The 17,858-nt window shown below is 34.4% G+C and overlaps 1 protein-coding gene and 1 long non-coding RNA gene across 2 annotated transcripts; one reads left to right on the top strand and one right to left on the bottom strand.

Annotated features, from left to right (window-relative positions):
- Positions 1-244: 244 nt before the first annotated feature.
- On the top strand, positions 245-1,859 carry LOC107790392 (transcription factor MYB48-like). The gene is made up of 3 exons (XM_016612313.2): positions 245-449; positions 602-731; positions 1,232-1,859. The coding sequence occupies exons 1-3, from the start codon at positions 332-334 to the stop codon at positions 1,695-1,697; spliced, it is 714 nt and encodes a 237-aa protein (XP_016467799.1). The 5' UTR covers positions 245-331; the 3' UTR covers positions 1,698-1,859.
- A 3,497-nt stretch (positions 1,860-5,356) lies between these two features.
- Positions 5,357-11,872, bottom strand: LOC142176456 (uncharacterized). The gene is made up of 6 exons (XR_012705080.1): positions 11,385-11,872; positions 6,725-7,356; positions 6,512-6,638; positions 6,157-6,435; positions 5,956-6,070; positions 5,357-5,875 (listed from the first exon to the last, which is right to left on the bottom strand). It is a non-coding gene; the product is annotated as an uncharacterized LOC142176456 (long non-coding RNA).
- Between the last annotated feature and the right edge of the window lie 5,986 nt (positions 11,873-17,858).

Genomic DNA, 17,858 nt, shown 5'->3' with positions numbered 1-17,858 from the left:
AGAAATTCCAAGAGCGAATGCACTGTGAAACGGACAGTGAGTTATAAAAGTCACATCAACATCAAACATATCAACCTCTTATCTCATTTTATCATCACTTGCGTCTTTTCTGTTAATGGCTTGCATCATATGCCAACACTAGATGAGCACTCCCACACCACTTGTTAATACACACAATAATAAAACAAAGAAAATTAGGACAAATCCTTTCAGGCAAGTATAAATATCAATGGTGTACGTGTATCTATCAGTAGTTCATTATCAACCAAGAAAAGTCCTCAGAAAAAAAAAAAAAAAAAAGAAATCTAGTGAGAGAGAAATAAAATAAAAAATGGTACAAGAGGAAATAACAAGAAAAGGTCCATGGACAGAACAAGAAGATCTTCAGCTAGTATTTTATGTGAAAATGTTTGGTGATCGCCGCTGGGATTTTCTGGCGAAAGTTTCAGGTTTGAAGGTTTTGGAGGGAGACAAAAATAAAAATAGGTATATAGGCTTAGCTAGTTTTGGTTAAAATATTGGCATAGTAAATTTAGTGCAAAAGGATCAAGTTTAATAACCCCTTCTTCTGCATTCCATTTCTTGTTCTTATTATTTATAGATTTGAAAAGAACTGGAAAGAGTTGCAGATTACGCTGGGTTAATTACTTGAATCCTGCTCTCAAACGTGGCAAGATGACCCCTCAAGAAGAGCACCTTGTTCTTCAACTCCACTCCAAATATGGAAATAGGTAATTAATTGTATTTTCAACTTAATTCTTTTCTCGTATCAAGAATCCTTCCTACTGTCCTTTTATTTTCATACTATAATCTTAATTTTGCTCATGCAAATATAATCTGCTCAAATTTAGGTGTTTTGCTCAGAACATATATGTTTATTGACGGGGCAATTTAGGCATAACATCCAAGTTAGTCTGTCTAACGCCTGAACCGATTCGGACACCCTTTGTAACTCAAATTCAAAAGAAAACTAATCCAACTGTAGAAGGTCCAGATAATTGACCCACTTATCTTGATCCAAGCATCGTATAACTCACCTAATTGATCAATTGTTAATTATTCAATTGATCGTGTAACTCATCTAATTTTAATTCTCTTTGTTAGAGCTATTGCTTCTTTGGTGTGACTCGAACCCACCATCTTGGAGTCGTAGGTGGAGGGTGGTGACCATACGAGCGACTCCTCTTGTCACCTAATTACCGCCCATTTAACACCCACTCTTTAAGTGCAGGTGGTCGAAAATTGCTGGGAAATTGCCGGGACGAACTGATAACGAAATCAAGAATTACTGGAGAACCCACATGAGGAAACAAGCTCAAGATGAGAGGAATAAGAATAAGGCTTCTATTTCTCCATCTTCATCCTTCTCCAACTCTTCGTCTTCCTCTGCCAACAGTCCTACCGTGGACTCCACGCCCGACAATGAACAAAACGAAAGAAATTCTAACGATGGGCTCGAGCACTTGCAATTAGCTGCTGGAGAAAATAAAGTACATGATCATGAATCAGGGGAGAAAAATATGATGGTCTATTCCTTAGATGAAATCTGGAAAGATGTGGAATCATCACAAGATACTGATCAAACGATGAATAAATTACCAGTTATGGCATCACCTCTATGGGATTATTGCCCAGATTCACTATGGATGACTGATTATTACTATGACAATCAAGATATCTCATTTTTCAGAGGCTAATCCTAATTAATCGGATTCGGAAAATATTTGTTTCTTGTAGAGTTACGTTGGTGTTAGTTTTTGTGAGATAAGAGTAATATTTAGCTCTCACTTGTATATAGTAACATCAGAAAGGCACTCTGTTATTGAATTGGTAGTGTTTGGAAGTTTGCTCTGTTTTAATCATCTGAGGCTTAGTTACTAGAGTGTGAGTCTGTTTCTGTGTGATTATTCGACAATCATCTTGTCAAAATCTAAAGGTTCATTAATTCCTTGTAAATTACAAGTATTTGAACGTTATTTAGCTTTTCTATGAGCAATTTACTCTTTTCTTGCAGTTGCATTTCAGTACACAAGATACCCGTCAAAATCTCTATGGTTTCAGAGTTAGTTTAGGGATGTTTAATTTCGGGAATTTGAGATCAAGCAGGGAATACTTAAAGCCATTGAATTCATGAAGAAACATAACTAATGATTAAATATGATCAATAAAATGATTAAACATATTGTTGGCTTTTCAAAAGATCAGTTTGTTGGTTGATTGAACTAATTTGCAATGATCTGAAAAGTTTTTAAAAACATTTCTTATCAAATGAACATATCACTTCGTTATCCAATGCCTGATCTCTTAATATTTAATTTTAAATACTCAGTCAAGCACTCAAGTTCTTATTAAATTTCTTCTGCTTTAGGGGATTTCATGAGGATGCAAAGTGTTTAGTTAAAGAACATATTCTAAGCAAAGAATTATACCCAAATCTTTCTTGCTCAATACTTTTACAGATTCCAAAAAGGGACTAGTTCGCGCAATAACACGTAGCTCCTTCACTGTATTACACAAATATATATATCAGACATCTAAGGTAAAATAATTTTTATTGTTATAGGTCGGCCAAATATGTATCACTCGACAATTATTTTAATGATAGGGATTAGGCGCATTAGCAAGTGGATTTTATTTTATCAGACATCAAGGGAGGGATAGCAAGTGGATTTTATTTTATTGTGATAGGGAAGCCTTTAACCAAATAGTAAATAATACTACTATTACAACGAAAAATATGATACGGTTACGAAATTGGGAAAATATTTGGGAATTCCTCTGGCTAATTGCTGAGAGTAGTCCTCGTTTTATAAGTTAATAAAAAACATTTATAACAATGGCGCAGCATAGTAGTGTAGAATAATTAAGTGGACCACTTACAACTTTTCCATATTTGATTGATGGAATTTAACACATTAAGACTTGAGTAGATCAGCATTTTCTTGTTCAGTAATAATACATTATAGAAATAAGGGTATATTTAGGTTACAGTGTTTTACTTAATTTGACTTATTAACGTTAAACATCTTTATGTAGTAAAATATACGACTCTTGATTGTAAGTAAACTAATCAAATAACATACGCATCTTTGTTTGTTAAGTTTGTCATCTCGCTGACAATTTTGGTTAGTTCTATAATTTTTTAATTGACCAAATAAAAGCTTCAATTCAATCGATTCTTGACGTAACTGATAGAAATTCCAGCCTACTCTGTCAATTAAAAAAAGTAATATAATACGCGAAGACAATGATAATAAACACTACAACTTGACACTAATCTCCTTAGTGGCACGTATTTCATGTCTCACAACCAATTACTTTGTTTATGAATGTGAAAGAAAATATTCTTCTACTACTAAAAGGGAAGACAAATTATGAGACAAAAAGATCGATACATCATGACTTTGATTGGCAGATAAAGAAGAGGTAGTGTAATGCCTAGAAAAATGTATATTTCATAAAATGCAATACATAAGAAATGAAACAATTAACAAGTGGGAAAGATGGACCCCTACTAAATACTAATGGGTGCTCCAGGATCAATGCCATTACTATATCAGTCCTACTAAACACTAATGAGTCTTTGGACAAAAGGGTATGGTCAGGGCTGCCGCGGCTTAATTAAGGCCATTAGTTACTCCCTCGTTCCAACTTATGTGAACTTATTTGATTGGACACGAAGTTTAAGAAAAAATGAAGACTTTTGAAATTTGTGATCTTAAACAAGTCAAAAAAAGGCCAAGAATAGTTGTGTGGTTATAAAAGCTTCTCATTAAGGGTAGAATTATAAATTTAAGCTAAATTATTTCCAAATTTAGAAAGGGGTCATTCTTTTTTGGAACGGACCAAAAAGAAAATATGATCACATAAACTGGAACCGGGAAGTATAATACAAGAATTTTTGCACTAGCAGTGCAATTAAATTGGTTATAACATATTCTCTATTTTTTAGATTTGTTACGAAGAGTTATCTATCTTTATAGGTCAACTTAACCTGATATGGTAAAAGCATTTTACACTATCCTAACATAGAATTTTAATAGTTAGTAGACTATTACCTGCTTCAGGAGGTGTATAAATCGACATAAATCTCGAAAAAAGTTTAATAACGACTTTTAGTTTAAAAACTAAAATTGACACAGTAATTATATCTCCATATGTTTGTCAATAGCCTTTTCATTCAAAGGTGCTCTGTAACAAACTACGCTCTGGTTTTTCTGAAGAACCTTTTCCTCTCTTGATCTATCAAGGGTATGTTGTAATATTTTCTAACAAACCAGACCGGACTCTGTTTTTTTCTATTGATTTCTAAGATAATTTTGAAGTTAACCAACAAAGTATGAGCACATAGTCTATGTAGATTTTTGTCTTTTGTTTGACTACTTAAAAATCGTTGCCAACTTAATGAACGACGAGTATCTTCTAACAGCAGAAAATGGAACTTAATAGTAACTTCCTTGTCACTAAAATATTTACTAGAGTTAATCCCGTCACAAGAAAAACAAAATCTCATCAGAAAATCGCTAGAGATATACAATGTTTTTTCTCTTATGCAACTTTCTAACTCTTCTACTTTATTTGGTGTGCCTACTCTCACTGCTAAAAGACGGCCAAAAAGCGTCCAAGAAAACCGTTCGAAATTGGTGGAATCCAAGAAAAACTAACCGATTTCTGACCCACTTTAATTCGTCAAAAAATAATGGTCGCTAACATTTGGTGACCGTAGACTGTCGAAATTTCCGACCAAAGCCGATCGGTAATTTCAAAGCACCTTTGACCAAATAATCTCACACAAAACTAAAAATACCGACCGAATTCAGTCGGTATTCTAGAAAATAATTTTTAATTAATTTTTAAAGTAGCAATCGAAATCGGTCGGTATTATTTATTTTTAATTAATTTTAGTAATTATTTATTTTTAAAAAAATTGTACGTTTCCGACCAAATCAATCGGTATATTTTGATAAAATATATGAAATTTAAAATCAAAAATTCCATTTCGGTCGGTAATTTCAAAACCTAGAAAATATTTATTGCTGATACCGACCAAAGTCAGCCGGTAATTTTAAATTTTTAGGAATTTAATTTTAACATTTCTGACCGGCTTCGGTCGGTATGCAGTCGATTTTCTAGGTAAAAATTTGGCAGAATATAGTTGTTTTACAGCTTCACCACCTGCCAACAACCTGTAATGGCAGCATTACATTGTTAACATTCAACCACAACAACAACAACAATAACAATAATAATAAAAATAATAACTATCAAAACTATATTAACAATATTTATAGAGTTTCAAATATTCAAACAACTAAACATTTCACAAGTTAGAATTTCAAACATCATTCAACGAGTATTTTGTACTACATCATCTTCATCTCCACTACTAGAAGCTTCATCGTCGGCATGGTTCGAATGATCACGACGAGAAGCATTAGCATATAGGAAGACTCATGAGACCGGATAATTGGAAAAGCACCACTAGCAAGAAGATTGGCCAGCTGACCTTGAAGGACATTAAATTGTTCACCCATCTTTTCTAGCTGACCTTGAAGGCTATCAAATTGTTTATCTCTCTTTTTCTCTCATTTGCCTCATCAAGCTCTGCTGACAACTTTGCGATCTTCTTCTCCATAGCCGAGAGAATTGACCTATCAAGTACCTCGCCCTGGGCGGAAGTCCCTATACCTTGCAATCCAGCCATGTAGCGCCAAAATGATCTCTCTAGAAGGCCGTATGCTATATCCTTTTTAGGACCACCTCCAACCTCCAACCATATCTCATGCCCTTCTTCGTCTGAAGTGGAAGGAGGCTCGCCTTACTCATTCGGTGGCAATCTTTGACTGTACTCCTCCACAATAGTCTTGTAGCGACCCTTTACTTAGAAGATAGAAAATTATTAACTATAAAATATTACAAACATTAATTTTAAGTTATAGTAGTTATGAAACTTACATATGTAGTCTCCGCCCGGTCCACCCATCTACTTGGATCTATCAGTGCTTTCTTCTTCCGGGTGTGAGTCTTCATGAAGAACTCATCATGAGTCAGCTTCCTCCCATTTTTTTTTCTACAAATATAATAAAACATGTTAAATGAATTAAAATATATAAATATAGTTCGATAAAAATAGATTTAAATATTTTAAGGAATTACCAGTAGTTTTCTTGCAGTCCACATGCTCCTTGCACTTATACAGCGCAAGGAACCACCCTTCTCAGATGTTCGGTCCTTCTTTCCATGTTTACTCCTTTTCTCGAAATCCTCAGTGGCCCACTGCCTCAGTAGAGTCTCCCATAAATGCGGTAGAACCCATGAATGCTTCTTGTTCTTCTTTCGAGCAGAACACAAAGAATCAGATAGTTTCTTACGGCATTTGAACTCAAAATTTACAAGAATGGCACTGTTATGCCGGTCCTCCCATGCACATTTAGTCTGCAAATGAAGTGTGCAATGTTAGATGAAAATATTATTAATATAATATTTAAATAGATAAGAATTGTATTAAAACCTTAAATTAGTTGAAAATTTACTCTACGAGCTCCGGTGAAAAATCACTCCAAGTCGCATAGGGTGCATCATACAACCGGTCAAGAGCTTCGGTGATTATATTTGTAGTCTGATGATTAGGTATGAACCTGCAACATATCAATTACATTAAATAAACAAGACTAGCTATTATAGTTCAGCAAAAACAAAGAAGTAATAAATAAATAAATCTTACCCATTGCCCTCAGGCCTGATGATCATCCTATGATAACGATCATACCGCACTGCATTTCGATCATGATCCTCCGGTGTATCTGAAGTGTGCGTAGAAGGGGAGGCATCTGGTTCAGCACTACTATCCCGAAGGTGAAGTCTAGAAATGCTAGGAGACGAACTCCGTGGAGAGGGAGACAGGGTCGCTGATGAAGATGGATACGATCTAGACCACTGCTGTAATCCAAACCACTGCTGCGATCCAGACCCTTGTTGCGATCCGGGTGGTTGTAATCTAGATGGATGTGATTCAGTTGGTGGTGAAGCAAATAGAGCAGATGACGGGCGTATCACCACATGGCCCTGTGACTGTTGACTCGGTATACCCATGTAACTATATGCAGGATTATATGGAGGAAGCGGGGTATAGCCTTGTGGTGAAAAATGGTAAGAATACTGCTGCGAGGGCGAACGATAGTTAATCTGATGAGTACATGGATGTGGTGGAAAAGATGTGTGCCTAGAAGATTGTTGCCGGCCATCATCAGTGGAGGAATGCAAGTGTGGAGTGGAAGGAAGCGAGGGTGTAGCACTATCCTCATGATCAATATGCCTCTTATCCTTCCTAGACCTACCTTGACCCCTACCGGTCATCTGCATAAATTAAAGAAAATGTCAGAATTGAGAATATAAATGTATATAAGTTGAGAGCGCTTTAAAAAACTAACATGCTAGACGTCTTCGAAATATCCTTCCTCGTCCAAAAACTCTTCCTCTTCACTTATTTCATTTTCATCAGGTGATTCTTCGTCCTCATTTTCTATGGTTGTTATTTCCTCCATATCAACTTCTTATAATATGCGTTGAGGATGCTCCTAGTCATTTTCTAACTGATCGTCCACCATTTGGTTAACACTTGAGGTATCGTTTTGGTAAGCAACATCTAGCATATTCTCAACTTTCACCCTACAACAGGCTTAGTTTTGATTACAACCAACCAATCAGACTTATCCTTCCACAATGGATATGGAGCATAATACACTTGCTTAACATTTTCTGCAATTATAAAAGGATCATAGCGATCATACTCTCTCTTTTTATTAACCTCAATTATGTTGTACTGCGAGTATACATTTGTACCTCTTCTAGGTGTTGGGTCAAACCACTTGCATCGGAAAAGTATGATCTTCTTATTTGTTTAACCTAAATATGATAATTCTAGAATCTCTTTGATCACACCATAATAATCATTTTCCCCATCCTAGTTGCCTTCACCACCTTTAACACACACCCCACTGTTATTGCCACTGTTATTGCTTTTTATACTTGGAGCATTCCTCGGTGTGAAATTTGTAATCATTCACAAAATACATAGACATAGTTGTAACCATAGGTGCAAGTCCCCAAGATATATCTTTCAAAAATTGATTAGCAGCATTATTTAGATTATTGACCTACATGTATTGTTAAAAAAATAATAAAATCATTTGAAATCAAGAATTTCACTATTCCAAAGAATTTATTTTAAAATATAAAAACCTAAAACAAGTTGTCCAAAGACCTCATAAATCCTATTCTAATACATATATGTATTGTACTTGTCAATGGATAAACAACTTGCATCATAAATAATATTAAATATTATTGCATTCTTCTGCTGATATACAAAAGTATTCTATCACTGCGTGATTCTAAAATGTTTCGTTCCATTTTGTTAATAAATTTGATTCTCGTAACATTATTAATGAATTGGTTTGCAATATATTTATATAAATTTTTATTTTAAGGAGCTGATTAGCTAATTTTAACAATTATTTTTAGAACACGTTTTATAATATTTGACATAAGCTATTCGTGTAACGCATGAACATAGAGACTAATTTCTTAATATGTGTGAAAACAACCAAAACATCAATTAAAATGGACCAAAGGGAATACTATCTTTTTGTTTTTATAATTTTTGTGTACTTCCTAAAAAGTAATTTGATAATCTTATTCATAAGATTACACTTAAATTACTATTTATCTCTGATTAAACATTTCATGTAATTTACAAGTGATCAAGTATGTATATTCACATGTGAGCAAGTATGTAAGCTGCACTTACACACTCTTTAAACCACGCCTCAAATGTAAAATATACAACATCATGGCCAAATTGACTCACGAAGTCACTGTGCAACATATTGAAAATTTTGTTAGTTGCATCAACCTAATTAAATAATATTCCATGTAAATTAATCTTACGCCAACACTTACTCAAGAAAGGGTTGAACTTTCGGACAATTTAGCAATACATGATTTGAAGCTGATTTGTACTCCATACTACTTAGGCCCATTTTTTATCGATCTTTAGAACATCGACCTGGTTGATTGAATATGGATATTGATCGTTATAATGGATCATTCTCAATCACGATGTTGTACCGAGTGGGCCTATTTCTAGCACATGGAACATGACTGTCGAAGTAGTAAGAACAAAAATGGGCAGTTTTCTTGGGCTTGGGGCTGAACACCTTACCATTGTTCGCAGACTGTAAATGTAATTCAGGTCGCCTGCAATATTCTTGTAAGTCTAGTCTAGCCTTCGGATTATCTTTAGTCTAGACTAGCGGCCTCTAACTGTTCATAAAAATATTTTGCCTCTTCGTTAGGAACTTGTTCAATACTTTTATAGGGTTCAAACTCGAAGTGCATCCCAAAAGCATCCGCAATCATTTCATAGTATCTAGGATGTTGAACGCTATTTACCGCCGATCTACTACTTTCACCAACAACTACGTTATAAAATACACCATCACTACTATCAACCTCTCCATGACTAGTCCACATAAAATAATTATCCATAAACCCCTTTCTATAAAGATGAGTCGTAACATCCTCCGAACCCAAAAAAATTCAAACACTTGCACTTCGTACAAGAACATCTAATTATCCCTCCAATCCGAAACAGTTCAAGTAACATTACATGTCTAATAAATTTTTTAACCCCTTCTATAAATTTTTCCCTTAAAAATCGACGATTAGGATAATTTCTATTATACATCCAGCTACGATATTCCATCTACACATAGAACAAATAAATTACATACTATATTAATTGACTATTCAAATTAATTTATAAAATTAAGTCACATAATAAACTTTAGTTACAAAGTAGTTAATTTAAATAATTTGAGTGCATATTAGTTTTAAAGTTCTCATATATCCCTAAATAAGTTTTTTTCAAATTCAATTAGACCATTAACAGGCAATATAATTGAAAGACTTGCAAGATAGCTAACACTAGCATTAATCGTAATTAGACTAACTCATTCAATTATAATTTATTAGTACATTCAATTATATTTTATTAACGCATTCAATTAGACTAATACAATTAGTTAACCCTAATTTTCTAAAGGCAACAAATACTAATAGAATAATATTAGTGTTCCATAAATTAATAAATCCTAAATTTCTAAAAGCAATAAACACTAATAGAACAATAAATTAAACCCTAAATTAATAAACTCTAAATTTCTAAAAGCAATAAATAAAAATAGAACAATAAATTAAACCCTAAATTTAAGAATTAAAGTAACTTTAAAAAAACTAGGTGACTAACCTTCAGGTGGTGGAAGTGTCACACCTCCTTTTTTCCCAAAGGGATAGAGGAGTTTTTTCAATTAAAATGACATTAATCGAAATGGAATTATTTATTTGATCAGAGTCGCCACTTGGAATAATTTATGGTGTCCCAAGTCACCACTTTATTTTAAATCCCAAATAGAGGGAATTGACTCTTATTCGTGGTCCGCGAACACAGGAGACCAGGTAAGGAATTTTGTTAACCCGGGAGAAGGTGTGAGGCACTCCCGAGTTCAGTAATTTTAGCACGGTCACTTAACAATTAATACTTGACCTAATTATCCGATTCATTACATGCTTAAAACCTTTTATGCGTTATTTTACCTTTTACCGCTTTTTAATTATTTGGAATTATTTTGAACAAGTCGCGATGTCGCGCACTTGTTATTTTTGTACATATTGCAAATCGCGCCACGTGAAATGCAATCGCGATTTACAACATGTTTATTTTTAATATTATTATTTGAAGTTATAGTCGAGTCACGTGAAACGCACACTCGAATTGGGGATTACGTCTTATGACTATGCCACGGGAACCGTACTAATAGTCATGATGTTTTATTATTAATCGCGCCTAAAGCAAGCTACGATGTTCATGAATTGTTCATTTCCTACGCTTGAGATTATTGTGAGGTCATAAATTATGGATATAACATTGTTGGAAAAGTCTAATTTTAAGTAATGGGATTATTTGTTAGCAAAGCTTTGGTATATGAAGAAAATGAATACTTCAAAAATAACAATTAATTGACACAAAGATAGATTTTAACAAGACAAGATAGTGGGCAAGGACTTAAAAGAAAGAAAGTTATATTTTTTAACTTAACACCACTCATGACCAAGCCTAGACAAAAGGAAACAGAATAAACATGGACAAAAATGCGGACATACAAATATACATTTTAAACTTGATTATAAACAAAGAACACTTAAAAGTAATTAATTCATTTAACACTATGCTAAAGAGAAATCAGTAGTATCCATTTCATCCACTTAAAGAACTCCAATACATACAACAACAGTAGACTAAAAAGGGGAGATTAGAAAGGGACCTCAAGGATTCGACTCCTTAAATAATTTCCTTGGATCTGATTACGTCTTCGACCAGGAAATACCTTGGACAAGAGCTCAACGGAAACATAACCACGATGGAAAAATCAGATCGGCGACTTCTAAGAAACCTGACTCAGTAGCAAAACTAATAACTCCGGATATCCAAAAAATTCTACAATTTGGACGACGAACATGGATGGTTCATGTCTGTTTTTTCGGCTATCAAAGATTGATTTTTGGGGAATTTATGGAGTTTTCGAAGAACTAATAACTAGACCCAGATGATTTTGAACTCGACTTTTCAAGAACAACAGAATTTGAGCTTAAGTTGCTATCTCCATTCTATTCTGTCTTTCCCTCATTTGCCTCGTTTCCTCTCTACTGTTTTTTGCCCTTTTTCCTTTTCTTGTTTGTCCGTTTCTCTTGTGTGTGTTGAGTGTTATTGGGTTTAGAGAATGGGAGGGTGGTGGCAGAAGCTTTTTTGGAAAGGGGGGGGGGGGGTCAGCCGTTCTAGCCTTAGGAATTAGGTTAGGTCCTTTTGTGTTATATTGGGGTGTTGGAATTAATAGTGGCCTTTGAGATGAAAGTAGATGAAAGGCTATGATTAAGGGAGGGGTTTTATGGGTGAGAAAAGGGTTTGGACTAAAAGGAATTCGGAAGAATGAGTTTTTGTCTTGCTGGGTCACTAAAATTCCAAAATGAGCTCTCAGTTGGCTCAAATTCAATTCTTTCTTGTTGAACAAGAATAAAAATAAAGTTACTACCAAAATATACTAATTAATCTTAGTTAATAAGAATAAACTATTAAAGTGAATTATACATTAAAATAAAAATATTTTTGATATTTTTTAAATGTTATAAAAAGGTAGGGAAAACTATGTTAAAGTAATGGTAAAAATTAAAATATTATCATTATAAAATACTAATAAGCTTAAATAAATAAAAAAATGTATAATAAGAGAAGAAATATTGAAAAACTATTTTTGTGTTTTTAAAATTATGTTCTAAAATTAAAATTAAAAGTTGACTGAAATCCTATAAAAATGAAAAATAAGTAAATATTTTTAAAATACTACTTTTAAATGTTGCGCGGGTCAAAAATTACGTGCTTACGGGAAGCAGCGGCGGTTGAGCAGTGATGAGAAGGGAGGCAGGTGGTGGAAGCAATGACGGCGACGGAGCAGTGGTGGTGAGGAGAAGAAAGTGAGGCAGTGGCAGCGGATATGATGGGGATGATGGGGGCTTTGATTTTGGGGGAGAATGGAGGTAGGAATAGATTTTGGGTGGGATTTGGGTGAAATCGCCTTAGGGTGGAAGATGGTGGAGGAGAGAATGAGAGATAGAGAAAATAAAGAAATGGGGAAGAAAGCCCGTCGCTGGGGCTCTAATTTACAGATTTCGGATAGACTTTGGTCGGAAAAGGTGATCTTTACATTTAAGTGAATATATGACCGTTTGACCACAAACTAAACGACCGAAATCGGTCGGTAATCTGATTTTTAATTTTTTTAAAAATTGTTTAATTAAAATAACCGACCGAAGTCGGTCTGTATTTAGTGAAATAGTCAAAATTAATTTTAATTAAGAATTATATATGTCCTATCGGTCTGTATTTAGTGAAATAGTCAAAATTAATTTTAATTAAGAATTATATATGTCCTATATATATATATATATATATATATACACACACACACACACACACACACATACATACATACATACATACATACATACATACATACACACACACACACACACATATACACACGTACAAAAAAAATACCATTTGATTTTGTGTTTAAACATTGTAATAAAATAATTTATAATTAGATTTATATATAGCACTACATTTTAAGTTTTACCATAGCATTACATCAACGATACACTTTATTATCCATTTACTAAGATACTAAGTGTATCATAGCATGTTGGATACAACGACTATTTCAATTAAATTCGATCAATTACATATATAATGTTATCATCTGTGTGCTTTCGTATAAATTACACTTCATATCCGTATAAGTGTAATAGATTATAATAGAGTATATGATTTTACTTCATTTATGATAATTTACACTTACATATATATGACAAACGTTGATGATTATTCTCAACTGTTCATTACATCGCTCGAATGCTTGATTGGTGAATAAATAAGAAAACAAATCTTGAAGTTTAAGTAACTAGGTACTCCGGTATAATGAGTGACTAGATACTCCAATATGTGTACAATAGATAGAGTCTTGAATGTTTTATTCTCGATCACCTTATTAGTACTTTGCTCAGATAATTCATCAGTGCATCTATTGAAAATTCAATTATATTCGATCAAAACTTACTATAACACATTTAAAAATAAAATGTATAGTTTTATAAGATGAATTTAAATTATTATTATTTTCAATTTATTTATATTTAATAATATAAATTGTATATAACAATAATTTATATGTGTCAGACATAACAGTGTTTCTTTATTATGGGACCATTTTTTCTGACCTAAGGTGGTCGATATCTTTGTGTAAAATTTTTAATTTGACTTTTGCTACCAATTTAGATAGTTTCCGACCAATTTCGGTCGGTTTTCTCGAAATCGAAATGACGTGGATGGGTTTTGCCAGATTTCTAGTAGTGTCCTACTGAAAGGCAATTTTTATCCAATTTTTTCGGGGGAGTAGCAAGTTGTTAATGTTAGTTTGTCTCTCGAAGCTTCCGCCTAGCTTCATACACTACATTCACCGAGTAGAATTGCTTCTTCAACTCCTTCTTGAACTGCTCCCACGTCTCAATCTTGCATAGTCCCTTCTCTATGTCAGCACACTTTCGACGCCACCATAACGCAGCAATATGTGAGGTACAATACAACGATGTTGATCTTAGCCTCATCGTCCCTCACTCTACTGCGCTGGAAGTAGTTCTCCAAGTGCCAAAGGAAGTTCTCCACTTCGTGTGCATTACGAACACCTTTGAATACCGGCGGTTTGGGAGCCTCGATCTTGGCCTCCCTCGTCACAACAACATTACTGTCTGCCTCGGTCACGCCAGCATCGACACGCTCCTCGAGTGCCTTTAGCTTAGCCTTCATGGTATCGATAGTGCTCACCGCCTCCATAAGTCTGCACTCCAAGGTAGTGATGGTTTGTCTTAGCTCCATCTCGGCCTGCGTGCACCCCTCCAAGTCATTTCGGATACTCTCAATCTCCTCAAGAGTGTGTCCCTCAAGAACGCTAAGGGTACCTTCTACCTTCCCCAAGAGTTGGCCAAAGATCTCGACAGTGTCCATCCCCTCGTTCACCTTCATCACCCACTCTTTACCGAGCAAGATGTCCTCTGGCAGGACCTCTACTTCATCCTCGCTCGCCACAGTGGCAGATGGTTCTTGGGATGTATGCCCCTCGTTTGGCACAATCTCGGGTGGCACCTCCTCACTCTTGTTGGTGGCATTCCTCTTTTTGTTACTACCACTCTTGCCAGCAGTATCCTGGATGACGTTGGCTTAGGTGTTGGCAGCGCTAATTTCTCCGTTGTTCATTCCCTTAGTTGTAACCTTTGCTCTGATACCACGTTGTCATGTCCTTAGTCTTCAACTAAGTATACGTGCGGCACTTGACAATACGCTCACGATCTTGCATAACTTGCTCACGTTCTTGCTATACCAAGTCAGCCTTACTACACTAAAGATTGCTAAAGGAATGTTAGAACATAGGAGAATTGCCAAAGGAAGCTTTTTTATTAGAGAGAAGTTGATTGTTTTGCTTGTTGAGTTACAAATGAATGTCCCCTATTTATATTAATCACATAGGGGCTAGTGCGTAAATAATAATTGTTCCATAAGTCCTTCCATATTTACAAATAAGTACACCCTCTAGAATTTTCTATTTGACTAGAACATTTCAAGGCTTTCCAAAAGAGTCTTCCTACTAAGTCCATAAATATCTAGAGCTTTCCTAAGGAAATTCTCCATAGTTCTAGAATATTCCACCAAGAGCTAGTCCCTAATGTAACCCTTCCATATGGCAAAAATATATGTCAAATGATACCTACGTGGCATGATGATGTGGGGGGTCATGACACATATCTACTGATAGTTTATATAATAAACTTAATATTTGTTTGGCGTACCTGTTATAAAAAACTTATCTTCTTTGATTCCTTCGGTGCTCTTATATTACGTCTTTTTATTTGCTAACAAAAGATATCTTTTTCCTAACGTGGTTTAGTTTCACTTAGCTGGAAAATTATAATGCACAAATATATTAAATTTCTGAATCTCCTTGATTTGGTTTAGGTTGCAGTTTAAAAATTGTATGAAACGCAGTTTTTAATATACATATTTATGTGATTTTTAAAAAGAAATTATTCATTGAGATCAAATAACATACGCATCTTTGTTTGTTAAGTTTGTCATCTCACTGACAATTTTGGTTGGTTATCAATTACCAAATAAAGCTTTAATTGAATCGATTCTCTGACTTAACTGATAGAAATTCCAGCCTACTCAGTTCATTAAAAAAACAAAACTGTATACCCGATGACAAAGATAATAAACACACTACAACTAGTCACTAATCTCCTTAGTGGCACATATTTCATGTTTTACAACCAATTACTTTGTTTATGAATGTGAAAGAAAATATTCTTCTACTACTAAAAGGGAAGACAAATTATGAGACAAAATAGTTCGATATTACATATCATGGCTTTGATTGGCAGATAAGGAGAGATAGTATAATGCGTAGAAAAATGTATATTTCCTAAAATGCAATAAGAAATGGAGCACATCAATGAAACAATTATCAAGTGGGAAAGATGGCCCCTACTAAATACTACTGAGTCTTCGGACACAATGAACTAGGAAAACAAGGGTCAGGGGCGGCTGCCACGACTTCCTATTAGGTAGGGCTGTCAAGTGGGTCGGTTTCGGGCCTAAACGGGTCAAGTGGGCCTGTCCAAACGGTCCCCGATCCCGGTCCCAAATTAAACGGATCAAACGGTCCCGGGCTAAATGGGCTTTTTGTAGGGACCGGCCCGGGACCGGGACGGTTTGGTCCCGGGCGAAATGGTCCCGGCCCGCGGGCTAAGTAGGCCCAACATATATTTATAAAAAAAAATTTAAATAGATATTAGAGACAAAAGGATGTTAAAAAAAAAAATCTAAGGCAATGCTTTGTAAATTTTATTATAAAATTGTGACCTAAATTTTATTTAACATCCTAAATTTTAATATTCAATATTTAATATCGAATATAACTTATATATATATATATATATATATATATATATATATATATATATACTATACTATACTATACTATACGTACATCTTAAAAAGTACCATACTTTGGTCCTTTCATGTTACTACTAAAAAGTATATATATACTAAGTGTATAGTATATAAGCTATATAAGATGTACATATAGTATAGTATAGTATAATACAGTTTCACTAATCCTAAGTTCCAAGTTTTTGCACTTAGCCTTCAAAATCATACATTCTTTAGACAACTGTTCCTTTTCATTGTTTACATCCTTATATTCATCAATTAGTTCTAGAAGTAACTCTGATAACCTTTTTTAAGACAACAATTTAATCTTGTCTTTGAGATGAATTACACTTACCTCAGTTTCTTCATCAGATTCTCCAATGGCCATAAGGGCAATACACAATTTCAACTCACGAATATGTAAGAACGCAAAACACATCGAAACTACTTACAAAGCATAGCATTAGTTAAAACAGCCACATATGGGCATCACGTGAGTTCATAAACTTTTAGGCAATTCTATTTTCGAAATTATTTTTAAACAGTTGAGTCGAGATATATATACATCTTATATCGATATAAGTTGTATATATATATATATATATATATATATATTCGATAAGCTATTTCAAAATCCGACTCATATATCAGAGATCAAAGAACATACACATAAATGTCAAGCTTTCAATTCAATCTTGAAATATGTTCAAATATTCTTAATAATAGTAACTACATACAACTCTCTTTTGTTTCCTAATTACCATATATACATCTTATATACTATATATAAGATGTATATATAGTATAGTATAGTATATATATTAAATGTATAAAAAGTTTGGGGTTAAAACAAAGTTGGGAGGGTTAAATGACTATTTTATAAATAGCCAACGGCTATTTTTGAATATTTTTAAATATAGCCGTTGGGTCCGTTTGGCCCGCTAAGGGACCGGTCCGGTCCCTGGCGGGCTAAATGGTCCCAGGCCTGACGGGCCCAAATCATAGGACCGGCCTAGGCCCACTAAAACCGGGCCAAACAGTCCTAGCACATTTAGCTCGTTTGGCCCGTTTGGCCCGCGGTCCCGGACCGGTCCCGGGCCTGGACCGGCCCACTTGCCACCCTTACTATTAGGCCATTAGTTGCATGCGTTTAAGTTATATACTATTTCCTCTTTTGTAAATGTTTTCGTTTTTCGAGATTCAA

Source organism: Nicotiana tabacum, chromosome 22 (genome assembly GCF_000715075.1).
Source record: "Nicotiana tabacum cultivar K326 chromosome 22, ASM71507v2, whole genome shotgun sequence".
Lineage (NCBI taxonomy): Eukaryota > Viridiplantae > Streptophyta > Magnoliopsida > Solanales > Solanaceae > Nicotiana > Nicotiana tabacum.
This window is presented reverse-complemented; position numbering and strand designations above follow the sequence as displayed.

What these genes read in the sequence shown, in the direction of transcription:
- LOC107790392 (XM_016612313.2), top strand. Translation starts at nt 332, where the DNA reads ATGGTACAAGAGGAAATAACAAGAAAAGGTCCATGGACAGAACAAGAA. An exon ending in TTTTCTGGCGAAAGTTTCAG is followed by an intron (nt 450 to 601) that starts GTTTGAAGGTTT and finishes TATTATTTATAG; the next exon opens with ATTTGAAAAGAACTGGAAAG. An exon ending in CACTCCAAATATGGAAATAG is followed by an intron (nt 732 to 1,231) that starts GTAATTAATTGT and finishes CTTTAAGTGCAG; the next exon opens with GTGGTCGAAAATTGCTGGGA.